This window comes from Podarcis liolepis (assembly GCF_965112155.1).
Source record: "Podarcis liolepis genome assembly, chromosome: 5".
Classification (NCBI taxonomy): Eukaryota; Metazoa; Chordata; class Lepidosauria; order Squamata; family Lacertidae; genus Podarcis; species Podarcis liolepis.
In genome coordinates, this window is record NC_139556.1 from 26,172,435 (window position 1) to 26,192,787 (window position 20,353).

General features: G+C 40.5%; 1 protein-coding gene across 2 annotated transcripts in view; it reads right to left on the minus strand.

The window, feature by feature from the left end:
* Positions 1-2,725: 2,725 nt before the first annotated feature.
* Positions 2,726-20,353, minus strand: part of PARG (poly(ADP-ribose) glycohydrolase) — a 74,013-nt gene continuing 56,385 nt past the window's right edge. The window contains exons 13-18 of one of the 2 annotated variants that reach the window (XR_014525902.1): positions 15,761-15,908; positions 13,280-13,358; positions 11,699-11,807; positions 7,803-8,621; positions 5,019-7,647; positions 2,726-4,796 (exon numbers count right to left, since the gene is read on the minus strand). Coding sequence is in view for 1 of the 2 variants with exons in the window: in XM_083502482.1 (XP_083358608.1) it covers positions 4,639-4,796; positions 5,019-5,147; positions 8,516-8,621; positions 11,699-11,807; positions 13,280-13,358; positions 15,761-15,908 (729 nt within the window). In the remaining variant the exon portion in view is untranslated. The remainder of the gene's footprint in view (positions 4,797-5,018; positions 7,648-7,802; positions 8,622-11,698; positions 11,808-13,279; positions 13,359-15,760; positions 15,909-20,353) is intronic. The other variant, XM_083502482.1, reaches the window with a different exon arrangement.

The window sequence follows — 20,353 nt, forward strand, 5'->3', positions numbered from 1 at the left end:
ACTAGGAAGCTGGGAACTAACAGTGTAGTGAATGCTAAGCCATTTGACTGTATATTGCATGATTGGACAGACTTCAGACTTGTTGGATCAACCTCATTTCCTACTATAAACGTAACATATATAAACCAGAGACAGGTAGGAGTTATAATTAATGAACAGGGTACCTCTGAGCACATTTGGTAACCAATCTACATTGAACTCTTGTCTTCCCACACAATTCCATTCCTAGGTACCTTTCTTCATTTCAGCAACTTAATACAGGCAGCAAAAGCAGTTTTGTTCCTTCTGTTCTTAAATAATTGGGAGTCTGAAATGCTTGCTGATCTATTGCCAGTCACTTGGGGAGATCTACAGCAATCTTTAAATTTCCATAAACTTTTTATAAACCTTATAATCATCTATATGGGCATCAAGAAAACCATGCTGGTGAACCTGACCTTTCTTCTTTCTCAGTCTGATATAGTTTATAGTATCTTTTCCTATAACTGCTATGTCCCACAATATCTTCAGTGGTTATGATAAATTTGGCACCAATGTTCTGTCATTTCTCCACTCGGCAACTTTGGGCAGAAATGAGAAAGTATTAAATGTTGCTCTTAACTGCAAAAAATTAAAAACTCAATATGACATGAATGCATGCATGCATTCCACTTCTCTGTTGATTATCCCGTATTTCCAAGGTTGTACGATGTAATTCATATAACCCAACTAATGTGCGCATTGTGAGGGTGGGTGGACTGTCCAAACTGTACACATAGGTCTCGCCTTTTGAAAACAGCAGTACACGAAGAGAAAACAAAGCCTTTGACTGCCACCGAGTTTTCCCATCAGCAAACGTTGCTGCCACAAAGACTTTACATTTCTAAAGAGCAGATGCTTCTTTTAATAATTTAAAAAACCCCAAAGAATGCATTTCCCAAGTTCTACTTGACGCATTTGGTTTCAGGTAATGACATTCACCCATGTTGGGTGGGAGAAATATTTAAAAAGGTCACAAACAAGGCAGATTGTGGGGGGCAGCTCGACTGAGGAGCAACCACTGACAACATCCTGCTGTTAGTGGAGCTACACCAGGGGGCACCCACTTCAACCTGCCTCTGATGTTATCCAGGGTTTGAAAAGAACCATTGTGCATGAATATTTATGTACACAAAACAAAAGGTAAATTCATGAGCAACAAGCTGAAGACAGGACACACACAAAAAGGTTGCTTTCCATTATAATTGATAATGTGTAATCTGCTCGCGTCATTTTAAAGACAGGAAAATGCTTTCTGTTTGCCTCAAATTAAAGGGTCATCCCACCCACCCCAGCCTGGCATTTTTAAAAGTTAACTATAGAGAAGGGTGGCTTAACTATGTCTCTCCAGATGTTATGGAACTACCTCCCCCATCAGTCCCAACCAGTATGGTCACCGCTCAGGGATAAGGAGTTGTAGTCGTTCCTTGTTGTCCTTCCACCACTTTGTTCCAACAGGCTGTTGGGAACTGGCTGCTTTTAATGAAAGGGCTGGTGCCGTGCTGTTTTATGGTAATTATCTATGTTTCTAATAGATAGAATATAAAAGGTAAAAAAAAGAAAAAGGTAAAGGACCCCTGAACAGTTAAGTCCAGTCAAAGGCAACTATGGGGTTGTGGTGCTCATCTCACTTTCAGGCTGAGGGAGCCGGTGTTTGTCCACAGACAGCTTTCTGGGTCATGTGGCTAGCAGGACTAAACCACTTCTGGTGCAACGACACCGTGACAGTAGCTAGAGCACACGGAAATGCTGTTTATCTTCGCACCACAGCAGTACCTATTTATCTAATTGCACTGACGTGCTTTTAAACTGGTAGGTTGGCAGGAGCCGGCACAGAGCAATGGGAGTTCACCCCGTTGCAGGGATTTGAACCGCCGACCACCTGATCGGCAAGCTCAAGTGGCTCAGTGGTTTAAATAGAATATATTCTATTACTGTTGAATGTTTTTAAATTATTGCCTCAACCCATGTTTTTCAGCTGTTCCTACTTTATTTGTAAACCACCTGTCAGGGGAAAAGGCAGGGTTATAAAATAAATAAATATATAATGATAATGGTGGTCTCCTAAGATGGTTGGATGGCACTTTGTATGCCTCCTTCTGGCAACTCCTGCAGCCAAGCTGGTGCCAAACGTATTAGCTCTGCTTTCTTTTGGACCATGAGCCTGAGGGGGCAGGGTCTTGTCACCTGGGAAGCCCAGCCCCGGAGAGGTCACGTTGGTGCTGCTAACGTAGCAAAAACAATGCGGGATGCAGCAATTAGGAGTTAACAGTCTCTGCAGCCACAGAGGGTACCGTGATTCTCCAGTGGTTTGCCTTCAACCCTGGAGGTGTGCTGACAGGCCAGCTGCTCCTGCTGTAGAGAACACTTTTGAAAGCTATCAACTGCAGTCCGAAGGGACCCAGACACAATAAAGGTTTCTTATTCTGGAATCCCTCTCCCCAACCCCAACTAGCAAAACCAGAATAAATTAAAAAAGCAAAAATTCCACAATAAGTTATAGGCAATATATATATATGTACTTTTGTTTAATTTGCACATATTTCAGTTGTACTGTTCAGTTTCTTCAGCTGCATAGTTTGAATAGTTTGGCTGCAGAACTTTAATTATTTTTGCATGGAATAGTAGGCAGGAGGTAGGTCTGTGGCATTGCTCATAAAAAACGTATGTCAATTTTTTAAAAAAATGAACACACAAAAGCCAAATGTGGAGAAAAATGTTCATCGGGTTTATTATTTTCCTTTACAAAAGAAATCATGTAAATGTAGCATACTGATTTTCACCGCCCCAATCCAAAAATAACAAACGCACAACCTGCAAGTTTAAAGAACGATATACTTCAGCTTTTTATAAATTATTATATACAGCCATGGGTGACTATAATTGCATGTTTTGTCACTGCAGAATTTAGAGAGAGATTGGTCAAGAGAGAAAAGCACTCTATTACACAGCTGTTTGTGATGGCACATTCCCATCTAATGGATCATTGGCCCATCAGCTCTCTCAGTATTCAAGATTGCAGCACCAGGAAGTTCTCTCTTGCTAAAAATAGAGAGTATACCAGATAGTTGAGAAGGAAGATACTGAATAGCTGTGAAAGAAATTAAGATAAAGGGGAAATATTGAATCGACCCGGAATTATGCCTTTTGGCTTTGATGCAGCATCCTGGACAGTTTAGTTTTCTCTTTAATTAGGAAGCTGTTGGGACCATACGGCTCTTATTAACCTATTCACCCTGTGCTAGTTTGTTTCAAAGCTGGAGAGAAAAGTCAACGCAGCATTATGCTGCAATCAGCATTAAGCAGCAAGGTTTCCTTAATGCTACTTTTCCATTAGCCAACAGAGAACTGGTTATAGCAACGTTTCTACCAATGTCCCTGCTGTGAATTTTTATTTCCTTCCTTTTTTTTAGAGCACGTTACCCTGAAGGGCAAAATAAAGCAATAGTTTTTTTTCCAAGTGTCCCACTGAAATGATGAGTTGTGAACTGTGGCCACACACAACTCCCATTTGGGGCTGTCTTAGAGATGTTTCCTTTGGCTTGTGCATTTACCAAAGCAAAGTTTCAACGATATTGTCCATACTTAGGAAGGCATGCCTTACAGGGTTGTATATTATATAACTGAAATCCTAGTATAATAATCTAGGTTTCACTGTACATTAAATAACATATAGATATATTTATCCGTCAGAATTGCAGGAATATCAGAAAACTGCAACAAAGAAACTGGTGCAATTTAAAACCATTTTAAAAAGCTGTTTCATCCTTTCATAAATATATGGCCCTTTCTATAGTTTTATTTCCCCCCCTTCTTCTTCTAAATAATATAAATCCCTTTACCATCTCTTACTTTTGATCCTGTCTTTTTTGTAACCTGGATCCATCATGCTGCTTTCCGTCTGCTGCTCATGCTTTGCCTCATCCTGCCTCCATCAAAAGGGACGCAATCTCGGGATACACTTGCCATTATTGTTTCTAGGGCAGCTTTGCTTACAGCAAGTCCTACTCAGAGTAGACCCACTGAAATTAATGGACCCAAGTTAATCATGTCCATTCACTTAAATGGATCTACTCTGAGAGTAGGCCTAGCACTGGATCCAACCCAATGTCTTTAAAATTATTAGTGGGGTGTTAAGGGTGGTTTGTTTATGAAACTATATGTCCAATAGAACAGATCATTACAAGGCTTTCCCCACCGCCTTTCATAAATTATACTACCAAAAGGCGTGCTAAGAAACTGGTTTATATAGGAAATCTCTTTCTATTATATATGAGCATCTCTATAAAAAATGGAAAGAAATGGTAGGCAAGTACAAATCTGCTGCTTTCAAATAAGCCCATAAAGAAAAGAGATCAAAAACTCAACCTTGAACCGAGGGGGAGGGGGGAGATAAATATGTTTACCAAACATTTCGTTCTATTATGCAATGATTAGGATTTACATTCTACACTGGAAAGAAAATTGGTTTCTTTCCAAGATTGGTCTTCAGATATAATGCATAAAACAATAATTATATACATGGATATATTAAGCTACTCTGTATGTTACATCCAGCAATTCAATTAATATCCTACATGGAGAAGACAAGAAGGGATATTCATCTTGAAAATTTAATTTTTAGTCATCAAAACATAATCCTCTTTCATCATCAGTGGAATCTGCATAGGACTCTACTGCACTGTATATGAAAGGGTAGAGTTTGATCTCTGGTCTTGGAGTGGAGCAGCACCTGCATTCCTCATTGTAATATCTGAGCAACAGCCTGTAGACATCCCCTGGAAAATGAAAAACAAAGCAAAACAAAATCAAAAGTTATTCATTTTGAAACAGCCAGTTTTTAACAGCCTGCTCAAAAACGATTGAATTGTAAACACCACAGCTCAATTTCTTCATTTCCCAAAAATCTTTTCCTTGATTTAGGTCAGTAGTATAATAGCGACCATGACCCTGCCTTGTTTATCATCACACGTTCTTCCAAAGAGTCAGTTGATGCTTACCAACAGTTTGTCCTCTCTCGATTAGGAAAGTGTGCATGCTGTAAATGTCTCTCATCAGCTCAGCATCTCCAAAGGTAAAATAAACAATGTCTCGCCCAGCCTCTGCAGCTGCCAAGATTTGTATTAAGGCTGAAATAAATTGATACAAGAGAAACAGGTGAATACAGAATGAAGGAGTTCACTGGTGTCAATAGTGGAAAAGTCTTGGAGGGGGTGGTTGGACCCTCAGAAGGAATGGGAGGAACTCAGGGGGCTGGAACAGGATGACCCTGGGGAGTTACAAGTGGTGGCGGGGTGGTGGTGGATTCTGAGCCCCATTTTGTGCCTGATCCTAAAGAGGGTCCTAAGGAGTGGGAGAGGGGACGGAGATCCACGCTCTGTAGATGGGTCACACAACTTGACAGAACTGTCGCCAGTTACTTTCCTGCCAGAAAAGCCCACTCCAGCTTTTGCAGCCAAGGAGCTGGCTCTGGAATCGTCCCCAGCTACACAGGAGCCTCCCGACTTCAGGATAGATGATGGAGAGTACATCTGATGCTGAGCTTGCACCCACCTGCCTCTGTCACTTAGGGCATAGAGATGCCAGGGCACGCAGACCTCACCTAGCCAGCCCACTAGGACTGCCCATTTGCTTGCACAGTCCTGAGACCCACAGCCACTTGCTATATTAAATACTGTGCCCACTCCATCCTTCAAAAGTAAGTTGGAGGGCATTGCACTTATTGGTTCAACAACTTAAGGTTAGTCATGCCTTTGCTCTCTCATGCAACCACTGTTCCTAGAATTCAGTGACCTCATTTATGTACTGCTCTAATCTAAAAATTAAGGACTGGAATTATGAGTTCCAGTTTGTCATCAGAAAAGGAGAGCTTGGACAACTATGGAACACCAAACAATCCTATTTTAACAGTGCAATTTTCCTAAATGATACAAACACTTGTTAAACTTGTTAAGGGGGTGCTTTGAGTAGAGTTTACTAATCACACTTAATAAGCTAAGTGTTTGCTTATAACAGAGTCAACGTGGCATTAGCATTTTTGCACCGCGAAGATATCTACCAATCAGCCAATGAATGCAAAGGCTGTCAAATCTGTGTACTTGCACCGCAAAACAGACTCATCCCACACTCGTCACACATCATGCAAAAGGCAAGTTTTCCTACTGGGAAGTTTACTACTAGTGCAGCAGGACACAATTTTAAAGACTGTCCAGGCATTATAAAACCAAACAGCTTGTTTAAGAGTCCAGGGGTTGCCAACATTTTTGAGCCAGCGGACATGTTTGGAATGGTTGCCCATCCTAAAATGGCTGCCTCAGAGGCATGGCAAAATGGCTGCCATGTCCAAGGGAGCGGAAGTAGAGGCAGAACCACAAAATGGTGTGGGCATATCCCCCCAATCAGCTACCTTGCCAGCCACTGCCACACTCGAGAAGCTCTTTGCTCAGCTCCTCTGTTCAGAATGGACAAGGGGATGAGTGTCCAATCTTGGTATCCAGTGAAATGCGGAAAAGTTTAAGGGCGTGTGTGCTCAATGTAGGAAAAGCTGAGCAAGTGCAAACTGGAACGCAGCAGGAAGAACAAACAGTCTCTTGTGAATTGTGGATTTCTGAGGGAATATTGACTGAGATCTTTTGCAAGCGCTGCAGAAGGCACATGTGGGTATATAATTATTATTATTTATACCCCGCCCATCTGGTGGGCTTCCCTACTTGGGTACCACACTTGTGATCCCCACAGTATGGGAATGAAGAACAGGAGCTAAGTTGTCATCATGCTTTTTCCTAGTATAATATACTGCCTCTTCTGAGTAGGGAAGAATGAGCAAACTCAAAATTAAAGCAACAACAAAATTAAACCTCCCACCTTCCTGCAGCAATGTAACTCCTTAACAAAGCTCATTAATTTAGGCTTTGACCATATTAAAGTAAAGTGGCATAAAGATAAGAGGACTCGTTTTGCCCCTAATGCCATGGGATAAACAGTGCAATAGTTGCAGGTTTTCTATATTTCTAGCTTTACTTACTACTGCACCATCATACTATCCCTGACCTTGAACAAAAAATACATTACATTGGCCTTTATTTCCCTAGCTTCATGGAATAATTTATGAAAGAAAAGGTCACTTTGCATGCTTTAATTACTCAGAATTTCAGCTAATGTTGGCAATGCTTCAACTGGAAGACATATGAAATAACTGGTGGGCAAGGAATTGCTATAGTGTGTTCAATTTCTGCACATTTTCCTGTGGTACAATGGCTGTATTTATAGGTGAATTTTATCTGCTTTCTAACTACTAAGAAAAAGAAAAAGTGGCAGACTTTATTTGGGGAGTGATTTTTATATTGCCATTATTACAGTTAATCCAAGCAATCATGTTAGCAGATGCTAACATTTCAGTCTTCCATCAATTCTGTGTACCGTATTTTCCCATGTATAAGACAATGCTTTTTGCTTTTTTTAAAAAGGCAAAAATTGGGTGTCTTATACACGGATAGTGAATGCAGAGGGGGGACATGCGATTAATGGCAGCAGGAGATTGGCAGCAGTGATTGGGCAGGTGATTAGTGGCTGTGGCAAGGCCTGCTGGCGATTGGCTGTGGCTGCAGCAATTGGGCAGGCAATTATTGGCTGTGGCGAGCAGTGGCGTAGCGTGGGTTGTCAGCGCCCGGGGCAAGGCAAGTAATTTGCGCCCCCTAACCTGTGGATTTGCGCCCCCTAACCCTAACCCCCAGATGTTGCGCCCGGTGCGGCCGGCCCTCCCTGCACCCCCCACACTACGCCACTGGTGGCGAGGCGGGCAGGCGACTGGCGGCTATGGCAAGTGGGCGGCGAGGTGAGCGATCAGCAGTGGCTGTGGCAAGCGATCAACAGTGGCGGGCAGGCGAATGAGCGATTGGTGGAAGTGACCCCCCCCCCCCCAAAAGCTAAACAACTTAATTTCTTAATTTTGGGTTTTAAAAAATAGGGGTCGTCTTATACAAGGGGGCATCTTATACACAGACAAATATGGTAAACAAAGCCAGTTCAACAAGTTTAGGTTAGCTAGAGCTCCAGGATTTGTGAATATTTTTTCTGTATAACACATCGTCTCAGTCACAGAATAGAATGATTCTCTGTTTGTCCCTAAGCCTTCAAGTGCCTGTAAAAGCTAAGGGTTCTATCAGCTACTGCATGCACTTATGGCTTTAACATCCCCCTTCCAAACTTCCCTTTGCCCCCAAAGTGCACCACTGCCAGTCATCCAGGGAATAAATGTTACATTTGCATTTTAGCTTTGCGGTTGTTTGTTACTTTGCAAATTTCTCAGAGGTTTGGGTTTTGTAAATTTTAGATTAAGAAGTTACAAATTGGGTAAATAAAAACACCTCACATTTTCTGGCACAAAACAAGGAAGCTGATTTCAGAAATTTTCCCTTCTTACCCACCCTGCTCTCAGGTACTCTGTTACATGTGATTCTAGTTACACGTAATTCGTTCCAATATTTCTAACCTTTACCTTTCAATCTTGAATCGCCTCCAAAAGCCCCACAGCCCCAGTTTCCAGTAGCCACTGCAGAAAGGTGATGTGGTGGAATACCAGGTCGAGAGAAACCACAGTAAGCCTGAAGAAAGAAAAATAACTCATAGCACTTTGCCATTGGGATTTCTCAGCTGTTATTCTATTAACACCACAAAGAACTGTATTTAGTGAATCACTGCAATAAAGATTGTGCATGAAATCAAAATTCTTCGTGTGTATTTTGTTTATGTTTCTTTCATGCTATCTAAACCTACCTAGCCCCTATGGCTCTTCTTCCATCCATTCCCAAACTTTCCTGAATCTTAGGGGGGGAAATACTTAAAACCAGCCTTCGGTAAATTCAACCCATTCAGAATATATTGTTTTGACTGAAGCGATTAAATTTCTTTGGCAATTTCAGTTCCTTTGGTGATGAATATGCACAACCTTGTATGGTCTGGGTCTGAAAATCCCAAGGAAAGCACTTTCTTTTTCATGGAAGGTGTCTGCTTTTCTTGGCTTCTTTGAATGCATCTTCTCTGCCCCTTCCCCTAGAAGGGTAAGTGTAGTGGTTAGAGTATTGGGCTAGGACCCAGGAGGCCAGGGTTCAAATCCTCACTCGGCCATGAAGGGTGACCTTGGGCCAGTCATTGCCTCTCAGCCTAACCTGCCTCACAGAGTTGCTGTGGTGATTAAATGAGGCCAGAGAGAACCACGTACAGTGGTACCTCGAGTTACAGACGCTTCAGGTTACAGACCCTTCAGGTTACAGACTCCACTAACCCAGAAATAGTACCTCGGGTTAAGAACTTTGCTTCAGGATGAGAACAGAAATCGCACGGCGGTGGTGCAGCGGCAGCTGGAGGCCCCATTAGCTAAAGTTGTACCTCAGAACAGTTTCAGATTAAGAACGGACCTCCGGAACGAATTAAGTTCTTAACCCGAGGTACCACTGTATGCCACTTTGAGAAAAAGGTGGGATATCAACGCAACAAACAGACAATAATTAAAAATTAAAGTGGGAAGAGAGCTGACACCCTCTTAGTCTTGGAAGGGAGAAGCTCAGCCTGTCACTTTCCTAGTTGCCCAGCCACCCAGATCACTCACAGGTTAAGGCATGTTTATGCTGATGCAAAGTTGTTGCAAAGAACTAGCATCACAGCTTGCCAGCCTCTCCTAGGTGGGTGGGTTTTCTTCGTCTCACAAGCTGGCAGGTGGAGATAAATGCATATGATGCTTTAAAAAAAAATGGCAGAAAAGAAAAAATAACCTGGAAAGGAACTGAGAGTGGCGCCCCCCTCCCCCCGCCCACTCCCCTCTCCTGTTCTCTGAAGCGAAGAAGCTGTAGACCAAACTGCTATACTGAGACTGTGGCTTAACAGGGAAAATCAAGTGAATTGGTCAAGCCAGGTTTGTGGGGGGGGGGGGGATACAATGGAGGGAGTCAGGGGCAAGGCAGCCACTGGCACTGCCCAAGATTCCTGACAATGGTTAAGCAAAAATTTGTTCAAATACACCTCACAAACAACCTGAAATTAACACATGACAGGTGGAATTGCAAGCACCTATAAGCAACCAGCATCCTAAAAGAAGCCTGCCTTGAGATTCTTAGTCTACAGTGTAACATAGTTTACATATTCCTCATAAATCTGCGTTTGATTTAGTTAATGAAATGCAAAATATGTCGCTCAGCAGTTGCTTCAAGTATGAGCCACCACTTTAAAATCACCCCTATTCAAAGAGGAAGAATTGTGTACAGCATGAAAATGTATAAAATCTATCCTAATATATAACTTGTATCTTTCCTATCAACATGATGGAATGCATCAGGTCTGATGTCAGATGCTTAGAGCAGGTGATTTAGTTTTCCAATTAAGATGTCAGTAGAAGTTTACTAATTTTATAGGCTACTATCTATTGCAGTAGCCTGTTTTATTACTATCCGTGATAGTGCCTAATGTTACTTTTAATATGAAATAGTTTTACTCTTTATTTAAAAAGCAAAATAAGTCTTAATTATGCTAGTCATTTTTGAAACCATAATCTTAAAGGGTATGGATCTTTCTTAGATGGAAAATATTAATTATTAAGAAATGCCTGTCATGTTAAATTGAACATGCTTAAGCATATATGGCTGCGCCATATCGAAACCCCTCAAGATTATTAGACAAATTCATATGCTAGCAATGAAGATATATTAGAAAGGGTAGAAATAGCTTATGTATTTGTATTTTTGCAGCTTTAGACAAACTACTGTGGCTAACAAGTGGAACCAATGCCATAGTTTAATATTTTTCAGGGATTTAATATTCTGTTGCATGCTATTAAAAACTGTGTAAGGTGATTGAAGAAAAAATATATATCTAGAAACGGCTTTAAAGATTTATTATTTATTTAAAAGACATTTTAATGTGATGCTACCACAATGGATTCAGGCAAACTGTTTTAACCAGACAAGAAAGCACTTCTGCAGTCATTTAGTGTTGGATTCTGGTGGGATCACCTTGTCTAAATTTCACTGCCACCTCAAATTTGGCAAGTTACACTTCTGGAGTTGTGTTAAAATGCCTTCAACTGATGGGTGAAGTCCCACAAGAGAAGCACATCCTAACTGTAGGTCACACAAGTAGCTCTTCCCATAATTTCCAAACACCCCAAGCCTTTACGTTGGTTTTAAAAAAGTATTTCACAAAAGAAAAGTGAGGACAATAGGTGAAAAAATGAAGGGGAGAGGCACATATGACTAAAATTAGTGAGCACCATACTGCTACTTGTTAAGTAGAATTTATTTTTAAAATTAGGAAGCTATCTAGGAGTTGACCAATCACAACAACACATTGCATAAGGAATCGGTAAGCATGACTGCTTTCCAACCATTTCTGTGGATATTTGGATAAAGCTCCAAGAACGTAACTATTGAGTTCATTTTTTTCAAAATGAAAGGAGGTATTTCAAGAGAGAACCAACTTGATTTAACCTGGCAAGGTTCGATTTTAATCTTACTGCTGAAAATATGAATAACGCCTTGTGTGAACTGACACTGCAATTAAGCAGGAAGTCTCCCTTCAAGGAGTTGTTGACACTGCAAAAATTATTGGACAGCACAACTCAAACACTAATGAAATGGCTGCAAATAAATGATGGGCTTAAGGCTGCAGGATGGATTAAGGAGTTACTGGCCTTGTTGAGCTCTCTTCTAATTTTCTCAGGAGCAAACTGATCAAGGAAACGTCTGAAATGAAATGCATCTATGGCTACAATTTCTGTGCAGCGCCTCTGCCATTCATCCCTGCATTGGAACGAAGGGGGGTGGGGGTGGAGGAGAAGGGAGAGAGAAAAAAGGGCAGTAAAATTAACTGTGCGATAATACTGCTCATATAAACAAGACTGAAAATGAGTTCATCTCTCCAGGGCTTTACCAGTGGTGAAAAAGCAGAGAAATAATGTCAAGGAAAAGCAATGCTGTAATAGATCATAGGTGAACTCCAATCAAAGAGAGAGGGAGTGGATGTGGGAGGACACCTGAAGTTTCCCCACAGATTTAGAAATACATTAATTCTACAATGTGAATGTCAGATCCCAAATGTTAAATAATGGACATTATGTGATTTAACGACTAAGATTCCCTGGATGGCCAAGAAAAATAGCCAACATTCATTTTGTTTGCTGTGCTGGTACATGTTTCAAACACAATCCTTTTCTTCTTGCCTTTCCTCAGCATAAACAGGCACTTTAAGTCTCAACTAGGTGACAGAAATTAGCAAAGCCTTTGTCCAGACACTTGGGCCTCTGTATCAAACACGTGCTCCCTCCTAAGAACCCTCTTGGGTTAATCTAAGCTTAGGAGCAGTGCCAGAAAGTGCCCTCCCCCAAAATGGCAGAATTTTTGGAGAACTATGAGACATCACAGATCCAGTTCCAGTGGGAGTTAAGACTTCTTTGAGAGGAGCAAGATCAAATATTCTTTGTTAAGACTGAAGCCAGAAACAGTGTTACTGTAGTATATAAAAACTAAATACACCATGTAAAGGTTACTTCTTATCATGCTCTGAAGAGAGATGGGGGGACACATTCTGGAAAACATGACACTGGTATACATCCCTCTACTTGTGAGGAAAAGGTTGTTTAACTCTGAAATGCTCCAGATTTTCTCTTTAAACGTGCACCATCTCCGACTGCATGTATGTTTCCATGGTACTTTGCACTTCCAATATGCTTCAGAAGTGGCCCAAGTCTTTCCAAAGTAAAGAGGAAACATGGTTCTGAGTGGCCTGAGCGGTTTCACACACTGTGAGTAAGAGAACAAAAACTCAAGGTGTGAAGACATAGAATCCCAAGCATAATTCTACCTAAGAACAAACTGGGCTTGTCTTGATAGGATCGTAGTCAAAATGGGGCAACTGAGAAAGAAGAGGGAGAAGCTTGAGTCACCCCCCCCCGCCCCACAAAAAACCCCAAAAAACTTAAAGAGGGCTACCCTCCTGAAAAAACAGCACAATGAGCACTAAACATGCTAAGTATCTATGGGATGACTACTGGAAAAGAAAAATGGAACACGTGGGGAGGGAATAGCTAGCTGCCATCCTAAACAGAAGCACTCCTTTTATAAGAGAAAATGCACTGTAACTTTTTGTTGCAGGTCCTCTGTATTGTGCAACAGGCAATTGCAGTCACGGAAAATGAGATCACAGCAATGTACCGCCTTGAGGATCTATTTTCAACTTTCACAATGTCAAAGCGACTCTTTTGCAAGAACATTACCTGGGTGTTTGATCTTCATGGCTCCTGGCCCACTGGTACGTTTCTGCATAGCCAGTATATTCACTATATTGCTCTGTACCTGGGGGGGAGGGGAGAAGGTCACATTTTAAAAGCCATCATCAGCTAAGATTTTCCTCTCCTCTGTAGAGTCATTCCCATTCTGAACACCTGTTCATTTAAGGATGATGGGAAATGCCATTTGAATAAGCAAAAGCAATGTAGTTTGGATCCAGAAAAGCCAAATGCACAAATCTATGCAAGAGAGCTGTCCCAGAATGTGTATCCCAACTGTTGAACAAGTTGCCAAACTTTGTTACCGACCATCTTTCTCTGTCTCTGCTAAACAAATCATTTTACTGGTATTATGGCTATATGCTGAAAAGGAAGTCTGAATGCCTTGCACATGGGAAATCAGCTTGTCAAAATCCAAAGTGAATAAAACAAGTTTGCAAAATTCTAGTGTAGCGGGGGGGGGGGGGAGAGAGAAGGAGAAAATTGTTTGGTTAGCAGTATTGTAATTCGCTGACTGCCTTGTTGAAACTGAAGGAGGTTGTCATGCTTGATCGGTATAGAAGGCCAGGAAAGGTTGCACTGTCTTGGGGCCTGAAACTGTCTGATGAGCTTAGAATAATCATCTATCCTTTCATATAACATAGTCAGGGAAGTGAGTTTCAGTCTGATTTTAAGAACCTTCTCACAATTTCTAAGCCATGGATTAGAAAGTTCATCAAAACCAAATAGCTGTGGTACCATACATATTATTATTCACAATACACTTGGATTTAATACTGGAATATGAAACCAGACAGATGATGAATAGCAATGCCTCCACTAAAGCATAAGGAAAGGAAAACCTTCTCCTTTGTTAAGGTGAATCAATTCATCTTTATTTTAAAAGGCTTTAAAATAATTTTAATTGTTCTTTTCCTCCGTTACTGTTTCTGTGCCTTCTACTTGGGACTACTTTTTATGTTCACCACAGCTACATAAGTGAGAACTGGGGAAGGGTCTAAGAGGGAGGCATGAAAAAATGACAACTTTGGTGTCTTCCTCACCATTTGTGAGAAAATCTTTTTAAAGAAAACTGTAATAAATGCAACATGCCTATCAAATTGCAGTTTAGTGATATCGACCATGTTCATACGAACACAAAGTATGTTAATTTTCATTTTAGCAAGGTGTAATTACCTACAGCTGTCAGACTCATAATACATTTTCAAATTGCCTATGCAACATAACCTGTATTTAACCACTCTGAGATCTTATGATAAAGGGCAGAATATAAATAAAATAAAAATAAATGAAGGTATTAAAGCAAAACATCAGACTTCAACTATTCCCTCTGACAACTCAGTAGGTGGGAAAAGCCTCTGCTCTGTGTTTCATATTTGCTACTGTGATGATCTCAAACAGATGCTGGACAATTGCAACAAATCTAATTTCTTTCCAATCTCTCCGTCTCTTCTGCAAATTTCAGAGGCCAGTTGCATCCATTAGGCCACTGAGTCAAGATGCATCATCGAAAGTCTGTAATTTATTGGACAGATAGCTGCACACAGCAGAGACTCGCCTAAGCACAGATATGGAAGTAAGCCAAGGATCAAATGAGGATGATGAAATGGCTGTTTCCATTAAGGGAGCAGAACATTGCATCACAGATATTAATTAGAAAGTACTGTAATAAAGTAAAGTGCACAAAAAAACCCTGAGAAATAATGCTTCCTTTGTTTGTTTGGCTGTCCCTCAGAAATAAAAGCATCCATTTTGGATTCAGAAGCCCTAAAAACTATTTGCCTTTGCCCTCCAAACAGATTATATATTATATAAATATAACAGATTTATATATTTTTCAAGATTTAATTTAGTACATAGCAATCAACTAAGTTTCAACCTTCAGCAACAATCCATATAGCTCAAATCATGCTTAGTTGCTCTCTTCGTTTGGGAAAATAAAACAAACGACCATAGTAAATACATATACAATCACAATTTTTGGATTCAATTGGGAACCTCTAACATCATATCTGGTACCTGGATCATATGTTTTTGCTGTTAACAGTAAAGGATCACATATATCCAAGTTGCCAGTTGTCTTTGTATTGTACTTTCCTCTAGGCTGGGTAACACTCAAGAGTTCCCATGCATCTAACCAGCTGCATCATTTGACTTATGGCTCATTTTTAACTCCCCCCCCAAGGAGCTCAAAGTGGCACCCCTCCCTGCACCCCCATTTTATCCTCAGCCCAAGATATAGTGACTAGCCTAATTTCACACACTGAGGCTAAGTAGGGATTTGAATCTGAATCTCCCCGATTCTAAAATGAGTCTAAACACATTGGCTCAGTTCCATTGAATACATATCCTAGATTGCTGTCTTTTGCCCAGTGATACGAACTGGGAGTAAGTTTCTGGAGTTGTTTGGCACCAGGTTCACACAAGGTATGTGAATATTTCTCAAGTGCGAGGCTTACAAAAACTAACCTGTGATAATTAGACATTCATTGTGATCCAGGACTTCAGTAATGAGACGAGATACAATCAGTTCTGGATTGATTAAGAAGCGAATTTCTTCTTGCACCAGTCCTGCCCCAGTGACGCCACCTCCAACAAAGCGATTAGCAAAATCAACCTGACAGAGGTATAATTTTTGTGGTTACAGCACATTCAAACACATCTCCAACAGCCACAATAATGTAAACATCTGTTATACATGCTCATTTTTCATGTTCAGGTGTGGTTCTCTTGATCTTAACCACAAAATATTTAAGCAATGCTACCATCTAGCCTGAGCCATTTTATCGTGCTCCTTTTTTGTTAGTTAGTGCTTGCTTGTTGTTTCATAATTCAGAACTCAGAATTACATGGCTACAAACATTTAAACCCTGATTTATTTATTTTTTGGAAAAGTTTTTATTGTTAAAATAATTCAGCATTAATGCACACATATTGCGAATATACAAGCATACAAACATACATTTCATACAATCCTTAAAAATATTCAAACATACCTACATTCAGTCCCACAGAAAATTCCTTTTCCCATCACCACCCCCAAACCCTGATTTTTTTTAAGATGACAAGTATACACAGAAAAGGTTACACCTGGCAGATTTCAATGAACTTCTTTCACTAGCACAAGGGTTATTAGCACTAGCACAAGATAACTTCCCCTCTCTCCTCCCCCATGTCATCCTCGATTCTGCTCTGGAGGATTGGGGGACTCCGGCAGATTTAGGAGGCACATAGGACAGAAGAGGGAAATAATATTCTGTTGTGTGATGAAAAATCCTTGAACTGATGGAACCTTAGCTGTGGTGCTACACTGAATAGAACCCAATGAACTTGGGATCCAAAGGCGTCTTCACACATTATCACCGTACCTTGAATTCCGAATGCCTTGGTTCCCAAACAAATCGTCTCCCAGACAACTGAAACCTAGTAGTGAATGTTCCGGTTTTCGAATGATTTTCAGAAGCCGAATGTCCACCACGGCTTCTGTGGCTTCCAACTGGCTGCAGGATGCTCCTGCAGCCAATCGGAAGCCATGCCTTGGTTTGCGAATGGTTCTGGGAGTCGGATGGACTCCCGGAATGCATTTTTTCGAGAACCAAGGAACAACTGTATATTATTTACAGGTACACAAAAACCTTTTTCTATGCCTGTAAATTTTAACATGTGCACATAATAATAAATGCATGTTTCTTCCACATGATGATACACACAAAGTAGGGAAGTGGAACTGGCTGCAACCGCCTGCCACTTGGGCACACAATAGCAAACATGTAACACATGAAGTGGCCTAAGGAGATTGGTGTGTTTTATTTGCATTTCAGATGACTGCGATTATTTGTGTTTTAAAGGACTGATGAAATATTATTTGATACACTACATCCTTGGCCATCTGCAGCCTACCCTGGGGCACATTTAAGTTCTGTAATTAAATTCTATCAGCACTTTTCAGTCTAGGGAGATCTAAGTAAATGTATGGCAGAAGACACCTGAAAGGAATGAGAGCTCACATTCACAGTGAAAGGAACAAATTGCCAGATGATAACAAGCTGTACGCTCTTGGCTTTTTTGTACAAAAAAACATGTGGGATACACATAGAATCAGTGCCTTGTTATCTCTTTCAAGTAATGTTCCTCTACTTTATGAGTCCCTGGGGTCTCTGTCACTAGTCTGATTAAAGAGAAAAGTAGATCAGCCTGTTCATACAATTGGTCGTTGCCAGAGGCTCTTCTCTGAGTGCCCCTGCCAAATAACACACAGTAGACATGGCTGAGGAGACAGCTTTCTTGATGGTGGTGTCCCACCTATGGAATGGTCTTCTACAAGACACTGACTCGGCATTTATGTAGCCATCCTTTCAGGACCAGGCAGAAATCTTTTTGTATTTTCCCAGGGTTTCTAAGATTTGTGGGTTTTTTAAGAAACGTTTGCTTGGAATTTGATCTGGTTTTAGATTGTGTCTGTTGTTTTACATTTCATGCTACTATTTTAATCTGGAGTTTTATAAATTGTCCTGATCAAAACATACCGAAAGGCAGGATATAAATTTGTTAACTAACATCTGAATTGTTTAAAAAATAATGAGAGTTACAATAAAAACGCTGAAAGGCATTTGCGGTTGAACTATTGCTCAAAGTATAATGCATAAACCTCCCAAGAGACCTCATTCTAATATTTAGTCTGAGTCTGGCCAAGTAGAGGGATTTGTTCTGTTTATGCAGAATCAGAAAGCTACATAGCTGAAATGGGACTGACAATAACATTGCCGAGGTGAAATTGGGTGCATTCAATGCAAATTTGTACGGAACAACAAATGCATTATTAAATATTTTCCTGCCTCCAAGGCTACAGTTTTAAGTGGCTTGGGAGAAAATTTAATATTGCTTTGCAGTGTTAAAACACACCTTGGTTTTAATGTATTTTCAGGCTCTTCAAGTGTAACAAAAGCTATAAAGTTATGCTTCAGAAGAAAATAATCACGACATTAGAAAATGGCCTCATGTTTCAAGAAGTATGAAAGAAAATCTGCCAGAATGGAGTGACCATCATAGGCTCCTTACCTATGTTTTTTGCTAGAACTACCCACTCCAGAGACATGGGAATGAAAAATGGATTGCCCAAGGTCTCACACACACACAAACGAGAAGTTAAGAACTCAAAGCCTTTGAACAATTCCCAAATTAAAATACTATAGCTTCCTCCACTGTACAACAGCTATTACCTGAGCCAAATTAGTATTTATGTCATCAACTATAATTATATGAACTGTTGTCTTATTATATTCATTCTGCATACTGTAACAGTGCTCAAAGATTATAATCAGGGTCAAACCCCATAAAATAAGGGGATGTATGAGGGCTAACAGTCTCTCTTCTCAGAACCACACTAATCTAATTCATGATAATAAGCCAGTGAACTAGATCAGTAAATGGTAGAAGAGACAATATAATGAACACAATAATGAGATCATGTAATTTTGCCAGCTACTAACAATACATAAACAACACTATGCACATTCTACTTTTTGGGAGTTTTTTAAAATTCCAAATTGTAACTTATGCTACTCCATGCGTTTTCTTAGCACTACAAAATGTATTATGGACACAATTTTTCATTAGCTCTTACAGTTGAGACTTTCCTCTCCCCCCTCCCCTTGTGGCCTTCATTTGCCCTGCTCCTGATTATGTGTGTCTCAGGCACATTGTTTTTATATGCTCAAACGCCTTGCCAAAGGGCAGGAAATAGTTATTTTGTCTTGTCTGCTCTTGCTAAGTAGTGGCTGCTAACTATGTTTTTCCCCTGGAGGCTTTCTAGAGCATGCTTTGTGATGAGGATGGGAAATCTGTGGCCCTCCAGATTTCAATGAACTCTCATCAGCCCTAGCCAACACAACGAATCGTCATGGATGATGGTAGCAGTAGTACAACATCTAGAAGGCCACGAGACACCCCCCCTATATTATATGGGCATTCCCCCATGATGCACCCCAGAATTCTGCAATCCACAACTGCATTTGGAAAATGGAGTTCCCACCCTTTCTGCATTGCATAATAATTACTGATCCAAGTTTTCCTGCCCCGTTTTACTCTAACAGGTCTAAAAAAAGGATGATGGTCTGTAACATTTTCCTTTTTTATTCAGAAGTGAGAAACCAAGTTTTAAGCAGGAAGACAGGAAGCAGGAGACAAAAGTCCCAGAAAACATACAGAGATATGGGACACATAAGAGGTTCATTCAAATTTGTAACAGCAGTCCAGAGTTAGGAGATGTTACTTTTAAGGATGGCCTAAATGTCAGAGAAATGCCAAAATATGATATATATTTTCTTCTCCTGGGATTTAATGCTATAACACATCTAACTATAGTGTTCAGATAGGTTTATGATGTATATGTTATTTTGGAATATCATTTGTAAAATAAAGAGTTTTTTTAAAAAAGAAGTGAAAAACAAGGATGCAAACTGGATTTAAGTAGATTTTGTTCCATTAGTGGTCTACTATGGGAATAATCTTCTAGGAACTTCTCCCAGGCAAGCCTCATTACAGTGAAGGGAAACAGCACAAGAGCACATTAATGGACTTGTGCATCTCCCTGTGATTGCAATGAGGCTTGTGCAGAAGAACAAGAACAACTCACAATTAGTTTGGTGTAAATCCTATTACTCTGGCATCCTAAGGCTGCTGAATGGGTTTTTAAGTCTAAAAGGGATAAATCAACCATTATTAACAAAACAGGTACCAGCCACCCATACCACACTTCAGAATTCAGTTCCCTTCTCGGCTATAACTACATCAAAATGCTTGTAAATATGGACAAGGCGGAATCGTTATCAATCTGTTTTAGCTGACTGGCTCTCAGACCAAAGCAATTCCACTAGCAACAGACAATGCCTCCTGAACTACTGAACTGGTCATCTGCTGGGGCACTTCCAAAATAAAGGAAACAAAAAACAAAACTGTCAGCCTGTCACTTTCATACCCTGGAACCACCCCTCTCTTGTCGCTCTTCAATCTCTGTGTGACCTGAAGAACCTGGAGCTATCCGGGTATTCCGATTGTCAATCA